The sequence below is a fragment of the Nipponia nippon genome, unplaced genomic scaffold, assembly GCF_047370975.1.
Source record: "Nipponia nippon isolate SJK-2023a ecotype South Korea unplaced genomic scaffold, ASM4737097v1 scaffold_6, whole genome shotgun sequence".
In the NCBI taxonomy this organism is placed as follows: domain Eukaryota; kingdom Metazoa; phylum Chordata; class Aves; order Pelecaniformes; family Threskiornithidae; genus Nipponia; species Nipponia nippon.
The window spans coordinates 76,575,103-76,596,207 of record NW_028262380.1 but is presented as its reverse complement, the minus strand read 5'-3'; the positions used below and the strand labels follow the sequence as shown (position 1 = coordinate 76,596,207).

Below are 21,105 nucleotides of genomic sequence, written 5' to 3'. Positions count from 1 at the left end.
GTTTGCAGTGTCAGAGAGGTATATTTGTGCACACGCTCTTCTCATGATACTCTGGGAGTTAAATATCACCTTTTTTAATGCTTGTGAGGTTGCTACACCAGTTTTTAGGCCTATGCTATGCGATTCAGTTGTTACCTATTCTTTATGGCCTGCTGAAAATTAGTGTTTATTTTTAAAGTGCCTTTTTCCAGATTAAGTAGAGCATTAATTAGTCAGTGTGAGGAACCAAGTGCATTATTCTACCGCAGCTTTCCATCATGTCAAAAACTCATTACCAGATGTAGATCATAAACAAACACACATGGCTGCTGCGTGTAAATCTTCTGCAGGATAAATTACTGCTGATCTCTTCTGATTAGATTGCTTTGTCTTCCAGCTCATTAATACACTTTCAACCATGGAGAATATTTAGGTGCTAATAACTCACAAAGCAATACACAGGAGAGCATTAACTTTCCACATTTGTTAAACATCTCAGTCTGGATTTTTTTGCCTGTGGTCTAGGCTACTCTTTTTTTTATCTTGAAAGAGCATTTGCATAGTGAAAATCTTCCTTTGGAATTGGTATTTGCTTCTGCAAGGTCTATAGCGGGGTATACAGGTAGTCTTCCCAAAGCCACACAAAGTTGATGCTACAGAAATGAATCTGAAGTTATTAGGCCAAAGTCTTTGCTGGCACAATCCCCAGGGAAGTTACACCAGCAGATAAATTGGCCCAGGGACGAATAAACCTAATGAAAGCCGGAAATTGCTAATTTAGGACCCAATCCTGCCTGTTACCGAGGAGTTAGATCCCACTACCGCAATTCCCATGGCAGTCCCTGGGACCAGTCCCTGCCGTGCCAGGTACCCCAGCATTTCGAGTATGTGTTAACACTTGTTCAGCTTTGGGTCAGTCTTCTATTGCTCCTCAGCATGCACCTCATTACAAGGAGAAGAGACGTTAGAGGCAATATCCTGTGCTTAAATAATAAATGTTTCTGGCAGATGGTAACAGCCTCAAAGTTGCTGTAGATTATTGCAGGTCTTGTTATTTCCAGTAGGCAGATGATAAATTTTTTAATAAGAATGAGTACCTGTATAAAGACAACACACATGCACGGACATTGCTACACAGGATCTAATGAACTGGAGTCTGTCCCAGGGAGCTAATAATGGTCTGTGAGTTTAGGACGTGAGTGAGCACCGATCCCAGGAAGGCAAGCCGTCCCAGGTGTCAGCAGAGCTTGCTAGGTGGTGAAAAATGACATCTGTGGCAGAGCCAAGACCTGTCATCTACATTCAGTCCCTTAGAAAAGGGATAGCCAAATGGCTGACTCCTGTTTGGAGCAACTTTTGCCTAACCCCGCCAAGGTCCCCGGTGTGTAATGTCTCCCACGCTCCAGCGGAAAAGTCCGTATTTCTTACCCCTCTCCCAACCTCTCCGAGAGCAGCAGCCGCACGCTGCCTGGGCTGCCGGCCACAGCTTCCTGCCCAGCAGCCTTAGCAAAAGTATCCAGCAGGGATCAGTAGCCTCCTACCAGACCTTCACGTTTCTTCCTATTTGCCTTTTGCTGGACACATCAATATTTTAAAAATAGGTAGAAATACTTAGTGACTAACTGTTTTATTGCCAGCTCTCCGCTTGTATTGCGGCTGTCAGTGGAAGCCCCTGGCTTTCCGTGTCGGGTATTTAACAAGCTTAGATGTGAAATGCAGGCGGTTTACACCTGGGGAGCAGAAGATTTGGGTGACTCTGAAAATGAAGGACAGTAGTTTGTAGAAAATCTTTATGCTAAATACCACATGGGATTTTGAGAACCCAGGATACCGCTACTTCTGATAGGTGCTTTGCACATAATAACCTAGCTGTAACCAGTTTAACTATTTAATGTTAATGCCATGTTTAAGGTACAAAGCACCAAAGAAATGTGACACACTGGTATTAATCACAGCTGCTTTCTCTTACCAGTGCATGTATTTTAGCATTCATAAATTAATTGATTGAATCCTGCATTAGAAACTGTCTCTAGTTCTAATAATGGGTATTACTGAGTCCAAAGTTTTGCAGAACCAGTAAGTACCATCGCCTTAAAGTCGAAAAATGTCGTTTGTTGATTGAACATGTTCTGCTCATTGATTTATATCTTCCATTTAGCTTCCAATTATTAAAAGCAGATAAGTGTTTTGGAACGTATTTAAGCATGTGCTTTGCTTCAGTCGTGTTTACTGATGTCAGGGGAACCCGAAGCAGATGCCTGTGTGTTTTCAGGGATGCTTTCTTGAAGCCAGGAGAGAGGAAAAGAGAGAAGTCTCTCCTTCCCTTTTTGGCTCTCCTCTTTTCATGTGTGAGTAACATATTGTGTGCCTGGTTTTGTTTAAATTCAAGGATGGCAAACAACCACATTCTGTGAAAACTTCCTAGTTCTTCCCATCCTTCTTTATGGTTTGTTTTTTCCTTCTTGTTATTGGTATTTGGTAACCTGCAGAGACAAAGTGATGTGAAGCTTGGAGGTCTTTACAGAGGAGTTTATTCTTGTAGTGTTTGTATAAAGCCCTGTGGTCCCACTAAAGCCCCCTAGTTCCTTTGCTTGGTTTGCTTTTTTAAACACAGCCTTAGCATAGGCTAATGCTTCATTGGCAGGAGGTCTGTCAGGAGAGGGGTAGCAGGGAGGTGGACAGGAGAATCTCCCAGCTCACGACAGTTAATTGAATTGCCTCTTTATACTAAAAGAGCGTTCCTGAAGCCTGTTCTGGTCTTTTATAGCTCTCATGAAATATACGGATACTTGTTGGTAAATTACAAGTCTGTGAAGCCAGTAAACCTGTTGGTCCTTCTGAATCAAGTGTGCTTAATGTTCAGATAAATTTGTATCCTGAGATTTAAATGGCAGTAGCACTGATTACCTACTTTAAATCTAAAATAACTCTACAAAATAAGAGTGCGTACAAAATAAGAGTGTATATACAGACTCTGCTTTTTAAAATGGAAAGAATTTGATAGTATTTTTGTTTGGGGATTTACTTTTTTTTTTTTTTTTTTTAAAACAGCGAAGCATTTCCTGACATGTTTGCAACAGCTAGGCAGGATGTTTGTTGAATTTGCATGTATGTGTAACTGCTACGTGGCTATCCCTGCTTTGCCAGCTACCCAATAGTGTTGTGACAGACCAAACAACTGCTGAGTGACAGCACTGAAAACAATTTTGCTGGTTTCTTGGGAAAGCGTAAAGACCGACTCTTCCGCCGTCTTAATTTGCATTGCATCTAAAATATTCTGTACCTTTTAAAGGTGAGGAGAAGAAGGTTTTGTAAATAGCCCAGTGTGTACATAGTTGTAGCATTAACAGCTGAATGTCACATCTCTCCATCAAAGTTTGGGTTATGCAAGTAGGGTTATGTTGACCCTAATTATGAAGTCCAGTGCTGATCTCAGATTTCAAACCCGCTCTTCTGTGTGCAAAAATGTCAGCGTAAACTCTTGTTGAAGACACGTAAACTTGATCGGGATCTTCTTTTAATAGAGAAATTGTATTATGAACTACATCTGTTCCCAATCGTTTTAAGAAATGCCTTGTGGCAATTAAAGCAATGGCTTGCTTAGAAAATAATACCAGGTATATATCTAGCACATTTTTACTGTTTTTGCCCCTTCTTGATATATACTGTGTTAAAGAGGAGGATCAGCAGTCCATCAATAGTACATAAATTAAGAAGTCCCTCAGTGGCTGACTTAATAATCTAAGTAGTATGTATTAGCTAAAGGAGAACTGGAAAGTAGCATGTACATTTACTGCATAGCTGACTTGCTGTAAGGTTGTCAGGCAGTACTTATTTATAAATCTTGCAAACTGAAAAAAAAAAAAAAAACGATAAGATTACCATGACATGACAAATGCCAGCTATAAATAGATTTTTGACTTCCTGCTCATCTCTTCTTTCTCCTGCCCTTCGTACTCCGCTCCGGTGTAACAGACTGCCAGGGCTGTGCAGCTCCCCCAGGTGAAGGTTAGCTCTTGATAGATTTTTGATCGTCATGTAAAGTTCTCTTGTTAGTATGTGGTCCCCATTTTAACCTCTTTGCAGATTCCCCCGATTATCCCAAATCACTTTCATATGGAGCTGAGGTTAAGCTTTATTTCTCTTGGCTTGTCCCTTCTGTAGCAGACGCTTCCTCTTCACTTTGAAAGGACAAAGCGATGTTCAGCTGCCTGGGCCTGCGCCCAGCATTTGATTTATACATTATTTAATTTCCTTTAGAAAATTGGAAGCAGAACTTTAGGAGTGGAAGTCAGTCCTTTTCATTTGTTTAAGGATCTTTTAGGGCTAATATAATCATCGATAGTAGATGTCAGCATGATTAGGGTGACTTAAGGTAAAGCAAAGAAAATTGAATACCAGGGGAAATTCTTTCGTAATGGGGAGGGTGCCAAGATTTATAGCCATGCACAACATCTGTGGGTTATGAATTGTGGCATTAAAAAATGAAAATGGAAAATCATTGGGTTTTTGAGTGACATGTTGAAGACACCTGCCTCCCCTTACTGCACAGCAGGCTGGGGCAAGAAAGGTTTGCACCCTTTGCGTTACATTTGCAATCGTTTCTTGGGCTGCAGTGCTCTCTGGAACTTAATTCAACCAACTAACTAATTCTGCAGAAATTCTTCAGTTAGTCCGGAGGTTTTCATTTGGGCTGACTCTGCATTCGCTTCTGCAATTAGGTCTGCATATGCCGTGAAGTGACTGCCAAGACAATTTGAAAATTTCTCATGCAGTAGAGTCAGGAAATTAAAAATTAACTCTGGAAAGGGCATCATATAATATTTGGCAGTGTGGTTTGAATACTGTGTCCACTGAGGGGTGGAAGGTCCTTCTCTTACCAAAAAAAAAAAAAAAAAAAAGTAGGAACACTGAAATACTTCTTCCGTAGGATTTTGAATGATCCACAGCTGAGGGGAGTATCGGAAGGGGAGAGGCCTGTGGCATACATGTGCTTATGGATACAATATGGCTTACTTGTGGCCTTTAATTTAGCGAAATAGCATTTAATGACGTAGGGTGAGAGTCCCGCGTTGTCGCAGGGCTCTGTGGTGCTATGGCTGCTGTTCCCGACGTGGTTATGTGTGCAGGGGGGAAAGACGTCGGTGCTGGAGCGTTGCTGTGATGCTGCGCCCGTTACCAAGTCTCACAGAGTTACGGTATTTGATTTGTAAGCCGTTACCGCACTCGATAAGTAGGAGATGCACATTACAGCACGAGCGAGGCTCTCTGAATTACAGTTTTGCTGTACAACCTGCACTTTCTGATGCAGCCTGTGAACACCCCAGATGAGGCACTTCGTATGTACCCTTTTGGCTAAAACAAGCACCTTCACAAATTTGGGCAGCTGAGGTAAGTAAGGGTTGTGTGGTGTCGCACAGCTGAAAGGAAGTGATGAAATCCAGCTTCCCCAGGACATTTCATGCATTTAAAACTTGCTCATACCATACAAAGCAAACGATTGATATCACGAAGTCTTCCAGATACCATAAAAAGTATTAAATTTGATATCAAGTAGGAAATGTTAAGGACATCTCCTGATCTTTATGGAAATTCATGAGAGGGCATACGTGTGCCGCAGGCTCTATCAAGAGGAGTGCATCCACAGCACTGCAGGTGAGAGGAGCAGGTGATCTTTTCCTGTGTATTCACCCAGCTTCCCCCAAAGATGACTGCTAGATATTTTGAACATCCAGGCTTGCATATTTCTTGTACGGAGGCTTGCAGTATGGGCTAAGGCTGCTTTTTTTTCTTACTCTTCAGGCAATAGATTTGAGGGCTGGCTAGGATCTGTACAATCCACAGTACTGGGTTTTTTTCTCAGTTTGTCCTCCTTCCCTTCTGCCAAAAGCCCTCCCAGCCCAAGGGTCCTGCCTGTCTTTCCTATTGCTCTCCATAATAGTTGTTCCCTTCATCTTTCCTTCCTCCTTTCTCTTTGTAGCTGCTTGGACAAAGAGAGCTGATACAATTCCTTTCTCTAGTGGTGGAAACCAGGGGGAGCAGAGTCTTTCTCTGGCAGAGTTTACACTCTGGTAGGTAAACCAGCCGCATAGCAAGAGGCAGGCTCCTACAGAAAACCTCACGGTAACTTCAATTTGTAACTGTCCCTCGACCATGGCACCTCAGGAGCACTTCAGTTGCTCAGGCCAGTCTTGTCGCTGATAGCATAACATTTCTTAATGGCTTTTGAGATTTTTTTAGCTGTGGTCCTTACTCCTGTTATAGTTGACCTTTCTCGGCTCGCTCTTGTGGCATCCTCTGCTGTGCCACAGCTAGAGCAGCTCCTTCGGGCATCATTCCCTCCTCCCTTGATCTCAGCCTCTGCCGTGGTGTTAGATGCTATCCTGGCAAATCTTCCTGGTGCCAGGAAAGGTGAGAGACACCTGGCATTATCTCAGTGACTGTGAAAACATTAATACCGTATGCGAGAGTGTCTACAGACAGCCTTCCTCAAATGTTAAGCACCTACCTAACGGGTGCGATCACTCTCACCTCCCTCTGTCACTGCCGGGAAAAGGTAGGTGCCTCTCTGCAGGGCTTGGGTGGCCTGAGGGGCCTCCTGGGGGCTTGCGGATTTGTGCCTCCTGTGCAGAGGGCCCGGAGCTGCTCTGCTTCCATGCAAGCACCAAAGGCAAAGGCTTGAAGTGGGAACGCTGAATCTAGAGCACTGTGGCCAAGGACAGCGAATGTCACAGTGGGATCTTCATGGCTGAACACTATTAAGCATAAATTTCATAAATTTCTGGCGTTAAATTGTTTGTGTATTATGTTAGTCTGCAACTTCTTAGAAGTTCAAATGCTGTTAACATTAAAAAGCAAGCTGCATACAACCTGGAGGAAAGGGAAGGGAGACTCCTCTGCTTCCTCTTATGCATATTTGCAAAAAAGTTGAGGGTAGATTTTGAACATAACATCGTTGTTAGGTGAAAAGAAATGCAAATGACCCATTTTCTAAGTCTTCATAGTGCTGGAAATTTGCATTTCATTGTCTTGCCTAGACAAGGAAGGAGGGGGAGAAAACCCAAGAGACCAAGGAGGTTTTTGCAATAACGTGGCACAACCCGAGAAGGAGTTTACAAGTATGAAAGAGAAAAAATGGAGGAATTTGCTAAATTAGATCTGTTATCCATGGAGTAGCAGACCCGGTTATCCAGAATACTGAAGTGACTTTCAGACATGACATGGATTCAGTTTTCTCAGCTGCAGGAGGGCACTCAAGTGAGAAGTTTTCATACTAACAATGCAAAAGCAGATGCCTTGTTAATCTAGTCAGTCATAACTTTTCCCCGAAGGTAAGTGACAGCTCTGACAGCAGGTTCTTACATTTCAGCATTTTACCTTACGCTGCCTCGTTCTGTTCTTCAGCTCGTTCCCAGAGTGATGGGGGCCAACTGTACTGGTGACAAGCTGCTCCACTTGTGAGGGAGCTGGTGCTTTGGGATAGTGCTGTGAATCCCTCGTGGTACACTGTGTGATTCACTGCACTGGGTAATTCTAGACCAGAAGCAGTGGGTCACATTTACCTATGGGCTATATTCAGTAGACATAACAGGGATACACCTGAGATGTATTGTTCGAAGCTTTTATTGAACTAAAAGTGGTTAGCAGATTTGCTGTTATTGACAGTAGAATTGTATTGTTTTATGACTGAATAACTCAAAATACCGGGGGCTTTTTTAAGCACACAAATCTTAAAACCAGTAAATTGAGGGGTGTCAAGTCAGAACATCAAGATCCCTATGGGAAACGTGGGGGCTGCCCACCTGAAAGGGCCACTCGCAAGGCTGCCTGCACCAGTGAATGTCTCTCTATATAGGCCAGGCATATACTTTTCTCAAATTAGATGCATCTTGCATTGGCTTTTGAATTGGCAGATGAGTGAAAGAAGTTGCACAAGCAAAAGCATTTGTGTGTAGGTTCAGTATGTCTCTAAGCGTCGGTGTGCTTTAAAGCCGCTTTCTGCTGCACTCTCGTCCTCTCCCTGCCCTCGGAGCCTTCCTCCCTTGCCTGCCTTCCTGCCTGCGTCCTGGGTGAGCCAGTGCAAGGTGCTAAACCAGCAAAAACTACTCTTCTGTGTGCTGGATTAGATTTCTGCTGGTTAGCACTTGAATAGGCTCATCGAGGGGCCGGATCAAAAAGAGGTGGTGACCAGTGCGTCACTGGTTTAGACTGACTGTTGGGAAGCACAGGTCACACTGTCATGTCTGTCTTACTGCTACTTTATGGACTTTCTATGTCATTAAAATATACCCCTTACATAAATCCTTAACACAAGGTAATTGTTGGTACACCACTTTTCTTGTTTCATATATTTATATATATGAAATATATATAAACATATATATATAGGGTGGTTTTTTTCTGTAATTACTTCTTTTCTTTTCTTGCGCAAGCAAAACTTGCTTTAAAACTTACTTTAAGTCTTTTACCAGCCTTTTTGCTTCCTCCTTAAGGAGTAATAACTGTACACGGAGGCATCTAGCTGTGGCTAACAGCATTGCTTTCTAGGTCTGACTGTTCTCCCAGCCATTTTCTGCCTCTCTGGAATAGAGGCATGCAGTAGCCCTCCTCCCTGATTTTCTTGGGAAACATGAGCAGCTGGGTACCACGGGAAGCTCCAAGAGGTAAACTTAGAAACAGCCCGACATTCCTCTAGCATTCTGCCGAGGAAATAGATACTCCACAGGAGACATCTCGCACCTTCCAGGAACTGAGAACCCAATAAATGAAAAAGCAAGAGAGCTTCCATTAAGGACATTATTCATCTTGCAGTCTAAAGGCCTTACACAAAAAAATGTCTTTTTTCACTCCCTGCCTCAACTCAGGATGTGTATGCATGTGTAAATAGCCATACAGAGACCCGGAAAGTATACATCTCTCTTATTATCACAGGATTTGTATGCTTTCCATCCAAATTGATAGAAACACTTAGACTCCGGAAGATTTGCTAGACTTTCTGGCCATTATTTTTAACTGAGTCTGTTTGCTTTTACTGTATTGAATTATGATATCTCATACGTAGGTAACTACAAATACAGTTGCTATTAACCTGCTATGCAAGATCCAAATCAGAGACAATATTTGCCATAGCTCCAAAGACAGGATGAAAGGGAGAGTTTAAATAAACCCATGAAAGAAAGAATTTTTTGCTTTCTTTTTTGCTGCGTGGATTCAAAAGTTTAGGAGTCTAGCAATCTTTAAATGGTGATATAATGTAATAAAAATGCCACTGGAGCTGAAGGGAGTTGAAAGACAGTTCTAGACTGGCTGTGCTCTATTGCCGAAAAAAATAAATATTTTTAGGGAAGGGAGGGTACTTCTCCCAATTCCTTTTGCAGAATCGCTTTTATTTGCTTTGTTTTGAATAGGAGTCTAAGGCCTCTGCTGCTCTCCCAGGATAAACTTGAGAAAGGAATTAGTGGTTTGAGAAGCAAAGGCATGAATTATTTTTCAGTGCAAGAAATACAGAATATGCTGACTGTATTGCCCAACCTCGTATCTGTCTGCCTCAAAATCTGAAAAGAAAGCAAGGAAATGCAACAACTACTTAACACCTACGCTATGATAGGTTTCATAAGGTAGAAGCTGTTTTGTAGTTTTTTCTTTTGTTTTGCTTTTCTAGAGAGAAACTCATGACAGCTACACCTAATGATGTCCCCCAAGTCTTCTAGTTTTAAATTTTTAGTTGCATAATTCAATCTGTCTCGCTAGCAGCATTCAGCAAAATAGCATTGGCTCTGTGTACAGGTCCTCTGTAGTAACAGCATACTGTGAGTGAGAACACAGTATTCTGTTAATTACTTTTAATTAAAATGAGTGCGTGCACACACATACACACACACACACGTACATATAGAAAGACTGTTTTTCTAGTGGCTTGGCTTCCTTTTCCTCATTGAAGGGAAGAAGTTAAACTTTCTCATTAAATGTTTATATAAAAATGAAATAATTCTGAGGTTAACCAGAAATGCAGCTTAATCTTGTCTAGAAACATGTGTGTGATTTTTTTCTTTTTTTTTTAGTTGCACAAATATAGCTGAAACTTGAAGTTGGCAGAGTGCACTGTTTAAAAATATTTAGTCCCAGCATGTAAAAACTCGTTTTGTTACGGAATTCCTTTGTGAAAGTTGTAGCTATGCCATGTCTCTGCCAAAGTGATGGGAGCCATATCGGCAGAGTGCATTTGGGAAAATAGCTGCATTTTGGGCTTGTAGTTACAAAAGTTAAATTGGAATTTACATGTTTTATATATTGCTTGGAAGGATACCACATCTAGTAATATTTTTTAAGAGAGTGGAAAAAAGAAAAAAGAAAGCTTGCAGATGGAGTCAAAGCTTCGCTCTGTTAGAACATGTCAGGATGAGCAGAGGTATGTGTGATGACACTTAGCATGTACCACTGAAGGCTCTGGTTTATACTCTTTAGCTGTCATCATGTGCTGTAGTTATGATACATATGCTTAACTTTGGCTACATACCTCATCTTTCCCTTCGCTTCTCTGGGCGTGTTTAAGCTTTATAGAATAATAAGAGCTACTGATAGAAGTGATACTGTCTGCTGCTCAGGCACAACCCGCGCTCAGTTTTTGGTACTGTAAGAGCAATTAAACACAGCATTTTGTGGCCACTGCCATCTCATTGTTGCCATCATGCCGTTGTCCCACAAGAGCAAGCGGCCAGTTGTCTGGCTCAGCCTCTGGCCGACACACCAGGCTCCGTGGCTCCAGGTGACCGCAGCAGGTAGACACACTGAATCTGAAGCCTGGCCCTCCTGGCTGAGACCGGGAGGAGGGGGCAGAAGGAGGACGTGGTCTCTGCTGCGGCTCCCCAGGGCAGCTGTGGCCACCATGGAAAGAGCTGAGTGGGAACCATCGTCCTGGTCAGACCAGACGTACTCAGGTGGCATGACCGCTTTACGTCCCCGTGCAGCACCTCAGGTAAGCTGTGGACACCCACACGCATGGTCACATGCACGTCAATCTGCAAAATTACACAAATAAGCAGACTGTAGATTAAACAGTGAAGATTTGGGCCAGTCTGTTCTGAACTAAGGTCACTTACAGACATAATGGAAAGAGCTGGTTTTATTTAATTACATTTCCTTAACAACTTCTCGTAAAAGAAATCAGGAATGGCAGAGATTGTTTGCTCAGCCTGTTGGATCAGAGACACGAGATACACATAATACCTGTCCTTTTTATTTAAGAATTGCAAAGGTGCTGCTTCATCACTACGGACCTGTTTTAAAGTAGACTATCCAATGTCCGCCCATATTGAATGTCTCTTTAATAAACAAGGAAGAAAGAAGTCGATCTCTTTATTAAAAAGAATATTTAATTATAGGGTATCATTGCAGAGGATGGCTGCAGTATGAACAGGAACTTATCTGTTCCAAGTCAGTGTTCATGAATACGGAACCATGTAGATGTATGCACTTTAACTTGAGGAAAACCAATAACATTTTAAAACATAGATGCTTAGAGGGCAAAGAAGCCTCTGTCTCACTGAAGCCCTTGTGTGGCCTGTGGGTGCTTTGCACACTTTAGTTAGGAAAGTTTTATAGAGCGACAATCATATATTAAGTAAATTCACTCCAAAGCTCCAGTGGTAGGTACAGTACCTGAATCTGAGGAACGAATGGATACTGTATGAAAAGCATTATGCTAATATCCTTTATCATTTTCTGGTTAGAATAGATTATTTTCCATTTGCAAAATGCCCAAATGTATAATCTGTCCCGTTTAAATCTACAGATCGTAGAACTGAGCAGAATGACGAGATGCACATACAGGGGCGATTCTTTGTCTTTCAAAGATCAGATAAAAATCTGTTGCAGAGTGATCATTTATTCCATAGTATTGGAAACTTTTTCTCCTAAACAGAACAAGATTTGTAGTGATCTGTAAGAATTTCTCTTCTCAGAGAAGAGAGAAAAGGCATATTATCTTGTATTTTCCTGTCTTATCTGTTTTATACATGAAACAGGAAAGTTGAACCACAAGAGAAGTACTAAGTTTAAGCCTTTTTGAAGCCATCAAAAACCTCCACCTCTCACCAGTTAAGAGCCTCTCAGTTTAGCCCATTTTAAAGAAAAAATGGTATTTGTGACATCTTAAAATAGCATTTTTAGCTTTAAAAGTAGCATGTTGTACAAAAGCGTTATCTAGGGCACGTCTCCCAGGCCCAGCCAGCATCGTGCTGCGGTACCTGAGCTAGTTCAGACCAACAACCATGAGCGTCAGAAGTGGTGCGGGGATGCTAAACCAGGGTAAGCGAGCACAAAATGTTGCAAGGCGATCCAGCAGCACTCCGCTACTGGAGGAAGCGGCGCTTGCCGTGCTCTCCACCCCTCACATGCCAACTGGTGCTTGTCGAATCCCCCTGTGAGCCCATCTCAATACCCCAGCAGCAAGCTAACACGCTTTTTTTTTTCTGGATTAGTTTTCTGATGGTCTGGTGCATTGAATCAGTTAATGAAAGGGCCAGCTTAGCGCCGGAGCCAGCACAAGAGATGGGTGGGAGCTTGCAGCCGGCAGCAGTGCCTGCACAAAGGAGAAGGGGGAAAGAGGGGCCGTGGCATCTCACACTTTGAGCAGCAGCGACCTGCTGGGGGTGGCAAAAACCTGGAAGTATTTATCTCTCTCAGCTGCACTGAGCCTTGTACAAATCTCTTGCAGAAAGTTGTGCGCTGCTGGAGTTGCACTGAATTGAGATATTTGTCGATTTTGGAATACAGTCAGCAAACCTTTCCCTGCTACCCCCTTTTAGCCTCTCTGCCTATGGCGCATCTTCTCCTGATCTGTTTTCTCTTCTCGCTTTGGAAAGGCGTCCATGCCCACCTCTTTCCTCAATCAGGTGATGGCCCTGGGTCCTGAGAGCTTTCCAACTTCCCTGGTTTTGTGGGGATAAGGCTATTGCTCTCTGTAGAGCAGCTTCTGACGCCAGGGTAAGAGGAGGTGCCTGACACGGGTAGGAATTTGCCTGAGTGAGAAACAGATGTCTTGTCCCAGGAGTTATTCGTGCCTTTTTAAAATGCCATGTATGAACCTTTTACCTCTCCTTAACAGAGCGGGCAAGCAAACTCCCAAGCCCTACACACGGTCTTCCTTTGCCGCTGCCTAGCAGGCGTGCACCACACGGGCGCACGGTCTCGCAGGTAGTTGTCATCCAGGAAGCGCCGCAATTTGCGCTATTCACAAACCGCAGGGTACTATTCTGTTTCCAGGCTCCTAATCCCTCTTACACACAATCCCTTACAACTTTAACTGGCGGGGTGGAGGAGCAAGTTAAAAAGGAAGGAAAAAGGAAAATGAAACACAATGTACAGCCAGCCAGTGGCTGCCAGTTACTGCGCACACAATCGACACCAGCTGCAGCCCAATTAAACCCGACATTCACAGGTGTTCCCAACAGACTCTGCGCTAACAAAACCACTTTCTTGCAAATACCTAAGGCTGTAACACAGAAGCTCATTTCTTTTTTCCTCTTCTTTTTTTTTTTTTTTTTTTTTTTAAAAAAAAAAGATTCTTTAAAGCTATTTAGAGCACTTTAAATACAAAGAAGCTGAAAAGGACTTTCAGTCCGCTGGAAAGAGTTGGTGCTTAATGCCAGAAAGGGGGAGAATCGGCCAAGCTGAATCAGCCAGTGTAACCATTGGTTTCGGGAGAAAGATGGGTTATGCTGAATGCTGTTTATTCAGGGAACAGTATCTGGCACTGGGCATTTTATTGTTGCTGGGAGTGAAATGGGGAGGGAGGGAAGGACTAGGTGTAAACCCATTTCTTTTTGGGACTCATTGGTCTTTGCACCATAGCTGTGAGCTTGTGTGTGGCTTTGCTTGTTACTGATCAGCGTGCGCGTGTGTGGTTCAGATAGCAAATTTTAGTTCTCCTTTCCTACCAGGATAACTTGATACAGTTGCCTTTTTGACTTTGAAGTCGGATTCTAAATGAGTTGTTTATTTTCTGATCTTAAAGCACTTGTTCAGATGATAAATCAGTCCTTTAAAAAAATGATAATCTGTTTTTAATACATGAATTCAAAATTATTTCCATGCTAAGAGAGGACTGCAGACAGCAGACTAGTGCATAGGTCAGTAATTTGCTCTCATTCCATTGAAAATGAGAATCATGTTTGTTAAACTTTCATTTATAATGATATTAATAATCAAACTAGGCTGTGTTCTGGTACTCATAGATTCAGTAGTATTCACCCACACCTGGCTGGCCCTTCATCTCTGCAATAACAGCCCACACCTCAGTAGTTATTGCTTAATTACCTGCTGCCTGGTCTGTTGCTGTTTAATCACTGTTGTTTCTGACAATCACTTAATGTCTTCATTACTGCTTTAACAGTCAATGCTGAAAGCCACTCTATACTCAGATGCAGTCAAGAATATCTATTTTGTCGAGCTGCAATTTTGCTTTTGGAACAGGACTAGGACATTATTTCTATTCCTCACAACACACGGAGATCCAAAAGACTGCACTTTGTTTGGTTTTTTTTATACTGAAAAGGTAAAAATGGTCATCCCTTGGATTTGTATTTGAAAATAATTACTAATTGTCTTAAAACTCGCAGATAGGTAATGTTGGTTCACAGCATTCATTTACAGAGGCAGGCAGAGGCTATTCATGCTGATAAATGCAATGGAGAGAAAAGAAAATCACCCAGGCTTCAAATGCACAACTATATGACCTAAGTTAGATATTGTCACTCAGGAAAAGCTACTGGAGGCAGTGTGGATAATTTTCTGAAAAAAATAATCTCGGCACCAATATGATGGCAAATACAATAGTAGGAAGGGAACTGCAAGCAACCCAGAAACACAGCTATGCCGTGGTACGGCTCCCTCCGTGCCCTGTATGGCTTCGGCCGCTCAACAGCAGAAGGATAGAGCAGAAGTAGCAAAGAGGACATGGCAGGCGGGCTGCAGGATGGACAAGTTCTGCAGGAGCCGGGACTGAATCACTGAGGACTCTTCAGCTTGCAAAGACTTGACTGAGAGGGGATGAGATAAAACTCTGTAAAATCATCAGTGCTATGGGGAAGGTGAACGAGGAACAACAGATGAATCACCGTTCTCATAACACAGGAACTAGGAGGCACTTGTTGAAATTACCAGGTTTAAGGCAAACAAAAGTGCTTTTTTATACAATGCATGATCAGATTGTGGCACTCATTACAGGATGATGTTGTGGAGGCCAAAAGGAGAAGTGATTTAAGAAAGTAATTGGACAAATTCATTGAGGATAGGTCTGTTGCAAGGTTTTAAAACTGATCTAGATGCAGCCTCTGGTTTTGGAGTGCCACTAAGCCTGGGAAGGATCCGTACCTTGCTGCAAAGCCGCTGGTTTTCTTCTTTTGTTGTCAGTTAACCGCTTCTGCTACCTTCCCTCTTTGCCTCACTTGACCCAATCTATGTTGTTTTTTAATCTAGGCAGAAATGCCATTTAAAAACCCTTCACTTGCTTGGTTTAGTAAGAAATGTGACACGAAATATCTATGAAAAAACAGCAGACCTTAGGCCAATAACGCAGCAGATTTCACCAGATTAATTCACCCTCATTTCACTGTGGCTATATTACTGCTTGTGTTTGCTTTCCACGAGTGATTTAGCTCTACTAGCTAGTGAGAATGCTTGTGAGGACTTTTTTTTTTTAAGTTTGCCTACTTGAACGAAGAAAAAGAATCAAACTTGCCTTGTCGAATCTCTTACCTCAGAAACCTGATACTCTGGGTTAGCCAAGGAATGGAAGCAACGCCATGTGACTTCTGCGACCAGACGCGACGGCCCGAATTTTAAACACTGTGCCATAATGCCTGCTGTTTATTACTCAATAATATACAAAAGATTTAGTCCACAAAAAATCTGAGTGCAGCCAGGAAAAGAGAGAATGGGAATTCATGCCTTAAAATTGTTTCCTCTTCCCTTAAAAGCAGCTCAGATGCTCCTGGGAAACCAACAAAAAATATCAGTTTTCTCGTGCTTCCTCATGTCTATTAATTTTTGTTATCACAGAATTTACGGTTCAGTCTTTAAGAACAAAATTAAAATAAAAAAAATTCTTTGAAGGTTAATTGTCACTGTTACCGATACTCTCGGCAGAGCATAGAGAAAACGTAAAAGCATCATCAGAAGTATCAGCTTATGGGCAAATTCCTCCTACCTAAGCGTATCGGTGTACAAATGAAACAGGAAGAAATAAAACTGGCAGTGGTGTTTCTTCTTTTTTTGGATCTGCCAACTTGACAGTCTGTCCTTCAGCTTCTCCTTCAGTAAAACATATCGGCTCCTAACAAGTGAACGTCTTGTGCTGTAGTGATACCCTGCTTCATAAGTTTGATGCTGTAGATTGGCGAGGGTCTCTGTGAGTAGAACAGGACGATCAAAACCTGCTGTGCTGTGTTTGGGGTTTTTTTTAATAATGCCTGTGAAAACCCCCAGAAGATCTCTTCTTCCTCATTTTGTGGAAAACTCGCCCTTAGTGCAGTATTTATCAAGGGGAAATAATAAAGGCTGGTCTCTTTCAAAGACCAACGCAGGCTTAGGGTCCAGGATGCTTGGGATCTGTTTTTCCATCAACAGTCTTCTACCTTTTGAAAGATTTCTGGGTTTGGTGTTAGGCAGGGATGGGAGGGAGTTTGATCTGGTTTGCTTTTTTTCCTTTTTCTTTAAGTAGCTTTATATTTGTGTTAGAGCTAGGGAAATAGTCACACTGCCTACTTAGAGAAAAACCTGAAGATTCCTGCCTTACTTTCTAGATGATGTATTACTTATCTCCGCAAGAAGCTGGTGCACTAAATCTCAGCTACGCTTCCACGTTTAACTGTCTCTGAAGTCCTGAAAAGCATTAAAATGCATAACAGCAGTGTTTAGCTTCACTGCTCATTAGAGCAGCACAGAACTAATAGTAATATTGTTGTAACTTGACAAAGCCATCTAAATCCATGCATGTTTTCTTGTGAAAGCTTCCTAAACATGCTGCTAAATCCTCTAAAAAGCTACTAAACGGCTTTGGCAACCATTAGCACAGCATAAGCGGGGGAACTCTTTTCAGTAAGTGAACAAACAGAGAAAATATGCTGAATAGCTGGACAAATGTGTTTCAGCTGGCTCTTTCATTTACAGATATAAGGGAGCAGTCAATATCAATCACTGTTTTCCCTGTTGCACTGGAAATCACAATATCTCTTTTCATTCCGTGAGCTCTTTTCACCACAGCAATGTGTCTTTAGAGTGACACTGGCATCAGTCTGTTTCCGCTGTCTGAAGTCCAGAGAGCTTAAAAACACATTGCAGGGTATGAGACCTTAACCCTCCTCCCCTTCCACACACCCCTCTCCTTCTAGCCTTCCTTTCTGAATTAATTGTTTTTACTTCTTTCCCAGCATAAAGCTGAGAAAGAAGAGTGCCCGCAGAGCCTGGGAATATCTGCTCTTGCGCTTTGGGGACAGAAAAATGTATCGCTGGTTTTTGGGGTTTTAATTTATCAGGTGTTGCGGGGAGTTTAACACAAGGTAATATGCTTATCAAGTTAATTTGCAACATACTGTAATATGAAATGTAATGTTACTGTGGTTTGAATTTCGAGCTGTATCCTGTTTCTTGGATGTCCTAATCACCCACAACCTCATTTATTAAAAAAAAAAAAAAAAAAGTTGGAGAAACTCTGTCCTTGTGAGTATCTGGCATTTGGAATATGTTGATATTCTTGTGTTCGCTTTCCTCCTTTCAAGTACTATATTTTATAATAATAATGCTCTGTGGTTTTTTTCTTTTTTATTGTTTCTTTGCAGATAACAGCAGTCTGTAGAGAAGCAGCCCTTCTAGCTCTTCAGGAAGACATACACGCCAAATCTGTCATGGGACGGCACTTTCGGTACGCACTGACTGTTGTGACCCCAAGGATTCCCGATTCGTTAATCCAGTTTTATGCAGATTATCAGCGGCAAAGTGGACTGCATGCGCTTTGAAAGGCAAATTAATACATAGCCCCGTTCATGGCGTGAATAGCAAATTTCCTTTGTAAAGCTGTCAAAAGCTAAAGAATTTTGTATTGTAAGTGAGCAGAGCGTCCAAAGTTAACTGAAGTGCAGAATCATCATAATAAATGCCCGCGTGGGAGTTTTGAGTGTAACAGATGTCATCCAAAATTTTATATTTTTTTATTTCAGCGATATAATCTGCATTTTAGAGGTAGTAAGATTGCTGGTTTAGTCAGTTTATCTGACTGTATATCCACGTATCAAAAAATAATTATAAAATTCTGAATTTTTGGTGGATTCTTGGCTCTAAAGAGAGTAGCAACAAGTGTCATTACTGTCTTCATTTGTTCCTGCCTCAACCACAGTTTAATCCCAGGGACCATCCCAGTGAGGCGCAAACCTTGGGGAGTGGCCTCACGACAAAAATGCTGAAAATTATTCTGAATCTTTTGATTTATCATCTCCAGAAAAGCTGCCAAGCAGGCTTGCCGAACATAGAGCTTTCTGAGATAAAGCTAAGGCATCCTGACTGATTACAGTGAAACACTTATCTTTGGTCTTAAACAACTCCTTTTTATGCATACTGGGAAGTAGGCACCTTAAAAATTGTACGTCTGTGCATTTCAGATGCCTGTGCATTTCAGAAAAGTGAACTGCATCTAATTCTTGGCTGGCCTGAAACCACTGCCAGGCGTCAGCGAAAGGTTTTTTTGTTGTTGGTTGGTTGGTTGTTTCCATCAAAATAAACAGGAATGTTGATTGGTAATTTAAAGCTGGCTACTTAAAATCCTAATGAATCCTAATTAATGAATAAGAAAACCTCCTTGCAGATACTGTTAGAAATGACCACAAAATAGTTCAGGGACAGATAAAATCTTTTCAACTTATTTCTTTGTTATATCGTCTGTTGATACAACAGGTCCTTATGGGCTCTCTGCTCTTGCACTCAGAATGAAATGTGGTTAAGCATACTCATTTTCGGCATTTTTCCCCACAATAGAAAGACTGAGCTTTTCTATACCAAACATGAAAAACAGACGGAAAGGTAAAGCAAAACCAATACAAACTTTAACAAAATTTTTTTTAAAAGGTGACAAAAGCCTGAAGTTCAGTAGATAATTCTGTGTTTTCTTGGTGTTCTGGAGGTAAGTAGAAGAATTTACATGTTAAAATTTTAGCCAAATCCCTGTTGGATTAAACTCCTTGTTGGAGTAAACAAGAAATATCATTTCAGGCTTTATCACATGTAAGGTTTTTTTGGGGGGTTGTTTACTGGTGTTTCTGAAGACTTCTTTCTTGTAGTCATTATATATGTATTCATGGGAGAGTTATAATTATTTAGAAACTTATAACTTTTTAATGAGAAATTTGTATATGTCTGTCTAAGAGATATTTCTACCATATTGCTTATATTGTCAAGATGAAATTTAAAAAGTAATCTCTTGGCCTTGATTATGGTTTTTCTCTTTTTACTTAGTTTCACTCTGCACACAATTTGTAGTTGTTAAAGAGAAATCTACTATTTTTAAATTACAACTTCTCTATTACTTTTATTCTAACCTCTTGTTGCTATAATTAGCATTTAATTTTACTGTCACTGAAAAGGGTTAGAGGATGAGGAAAAGCAGGTCGTTTACTTCATTCATCTGATGTATGTGCAGGTTTTTTCTTTTTTTCATTGTTTGACTCTAACAGTACAACAGACAGAGGGAATTAAGAAATTTATACACTGGAAAAGTTGCCTTGGGGATCAAGACTGCATTTGAAACTACTTAATCCTTCTTTTCTAAACTCTCTATGCTCCAACTTGAAGCTCAGGATGCGAACCATTTATTGTAACCATTATATTTTTGATGTTTCCAAAAATTAAATGTCACATCGTTATCCCCTGGCACCTTCCTCCAGCGTGTGTTCCTGAAGGGAGGAAAGAGAGATCATAGTTTTTACTGCCAATAACAAATTCTTTTGTAATTTTGTATCCTAAAAATAACACTATGTGGTGCTCCAGATGAGTAGCAAAACTAGATCGCCGTTCCTTGGGAAGTGTTCAGATCCCTTGGGAATGTGCACCAAGGTATGAATCTGAAGTGAGAAACTAGGAGAGAGGCTGGTAGGAGCTGGCTGCCCTTTCCGTACGTGGCCTCCTGTTGCCATCAGAGGGAATTTTGTACATTCAATTTTAGGACATTAGGAGAGAATGCTGGCCCATGACTGCTGTTTGTGCCTTGGGAAAAAACCCATCCCTGCAAATATTTATCTTCACATCTGCCTGGTACCACATTTATCCACGTGGTACCAAATCTCTTGATACATACCTGAATACCTGAAATGATTTTAAATGTGGGACACTCCCCTCTTTATCGTTGGGTTTGTGGACTTGATTTTTTAAAAAGTAAGATACTCTTAAAAAAATCAAGTCATGGCAAATTTGTGAAGTCCCTAGAAGGTTTATGTTGCTCCCAAATACTCTGTTTGGAAAATTTGGCTAGTCTGATGCCACTCAAAATCTTACTCCATCCCAAGCCACAGATAAATGGAGATTTAAAGAAAGGTATGATGATTCCCCTTCTGGTTCCTAATGACAGATCGCTGTTATCGTGGACTAGCAACTTTAAACCTTCTTATCAGAATTCTGGAAAATAACCAAATATTCAGTTTTGGTCAAAGCACATCAGCAACGTAGTCCTTTCATAATCCAGTCCGGTGAGTGCTTTTGCACCCTCAGCCTCTCACTGGAACTTACTGATGAGGGCACTGTAGGACAGAGCACTTCAAAAGTTTCTTCTGTTAGCCTGTCATTTAGATGAGTGTTTTTTAATTCAGAGCTGAACTTTTCACAGCGTCTTTTACTGAACACATTGTGCCTTGGCGCTGAATCAAATTGCTTGCAGTGTGAGGCCATATAAGCCTGAACACCTCTACGCTTCAGAGTAAATCAAAGATAGAGGCATTCTTTCTTCTGCTGGGTTTATTGTATTGTTTATTGTTTCTTCTGCAAACATTTATTGTTGTTTGCATGTTTCTGTGAGATTTAAATTTAATAAAATGATAGGGGCTTGGTGAACAGAAAAGAACGCCTCTGAGAAGAACACCTCTCTCC

At 41.4% G+C, this 21,105-nt stretch overlaps 1 protein-coding gene across 1 annotated transcript in view; it reads left to right on the top strand.

Moving 5' to 3' along the window:
* Positions 1–19,088, top strand: part of AFG2A (AAA ATPase AFG2A) — a 200,305-nt gene extending 181,217 nt beyond the window's left edge. Inside the window, exons 16-17 of the mRNA XM_087735629.1 lie at positions 17,817–17,899; positions 18,925–19,088. Of these exons, the coding sequence (XP_087591755.1) occupies positions 17,817–17,899; positions 18,925–19,054 (213 nt within the window). The 3' untranslated portion in view covers positions 19,055–19,088. The remainder of the gene's footprint in view (positions 1–17,816; positions 17,900–18,924) is intronic.
* The last annotated feature ends 2,017 nt before the right edge of the window (positions 19,089–21,105 follow it).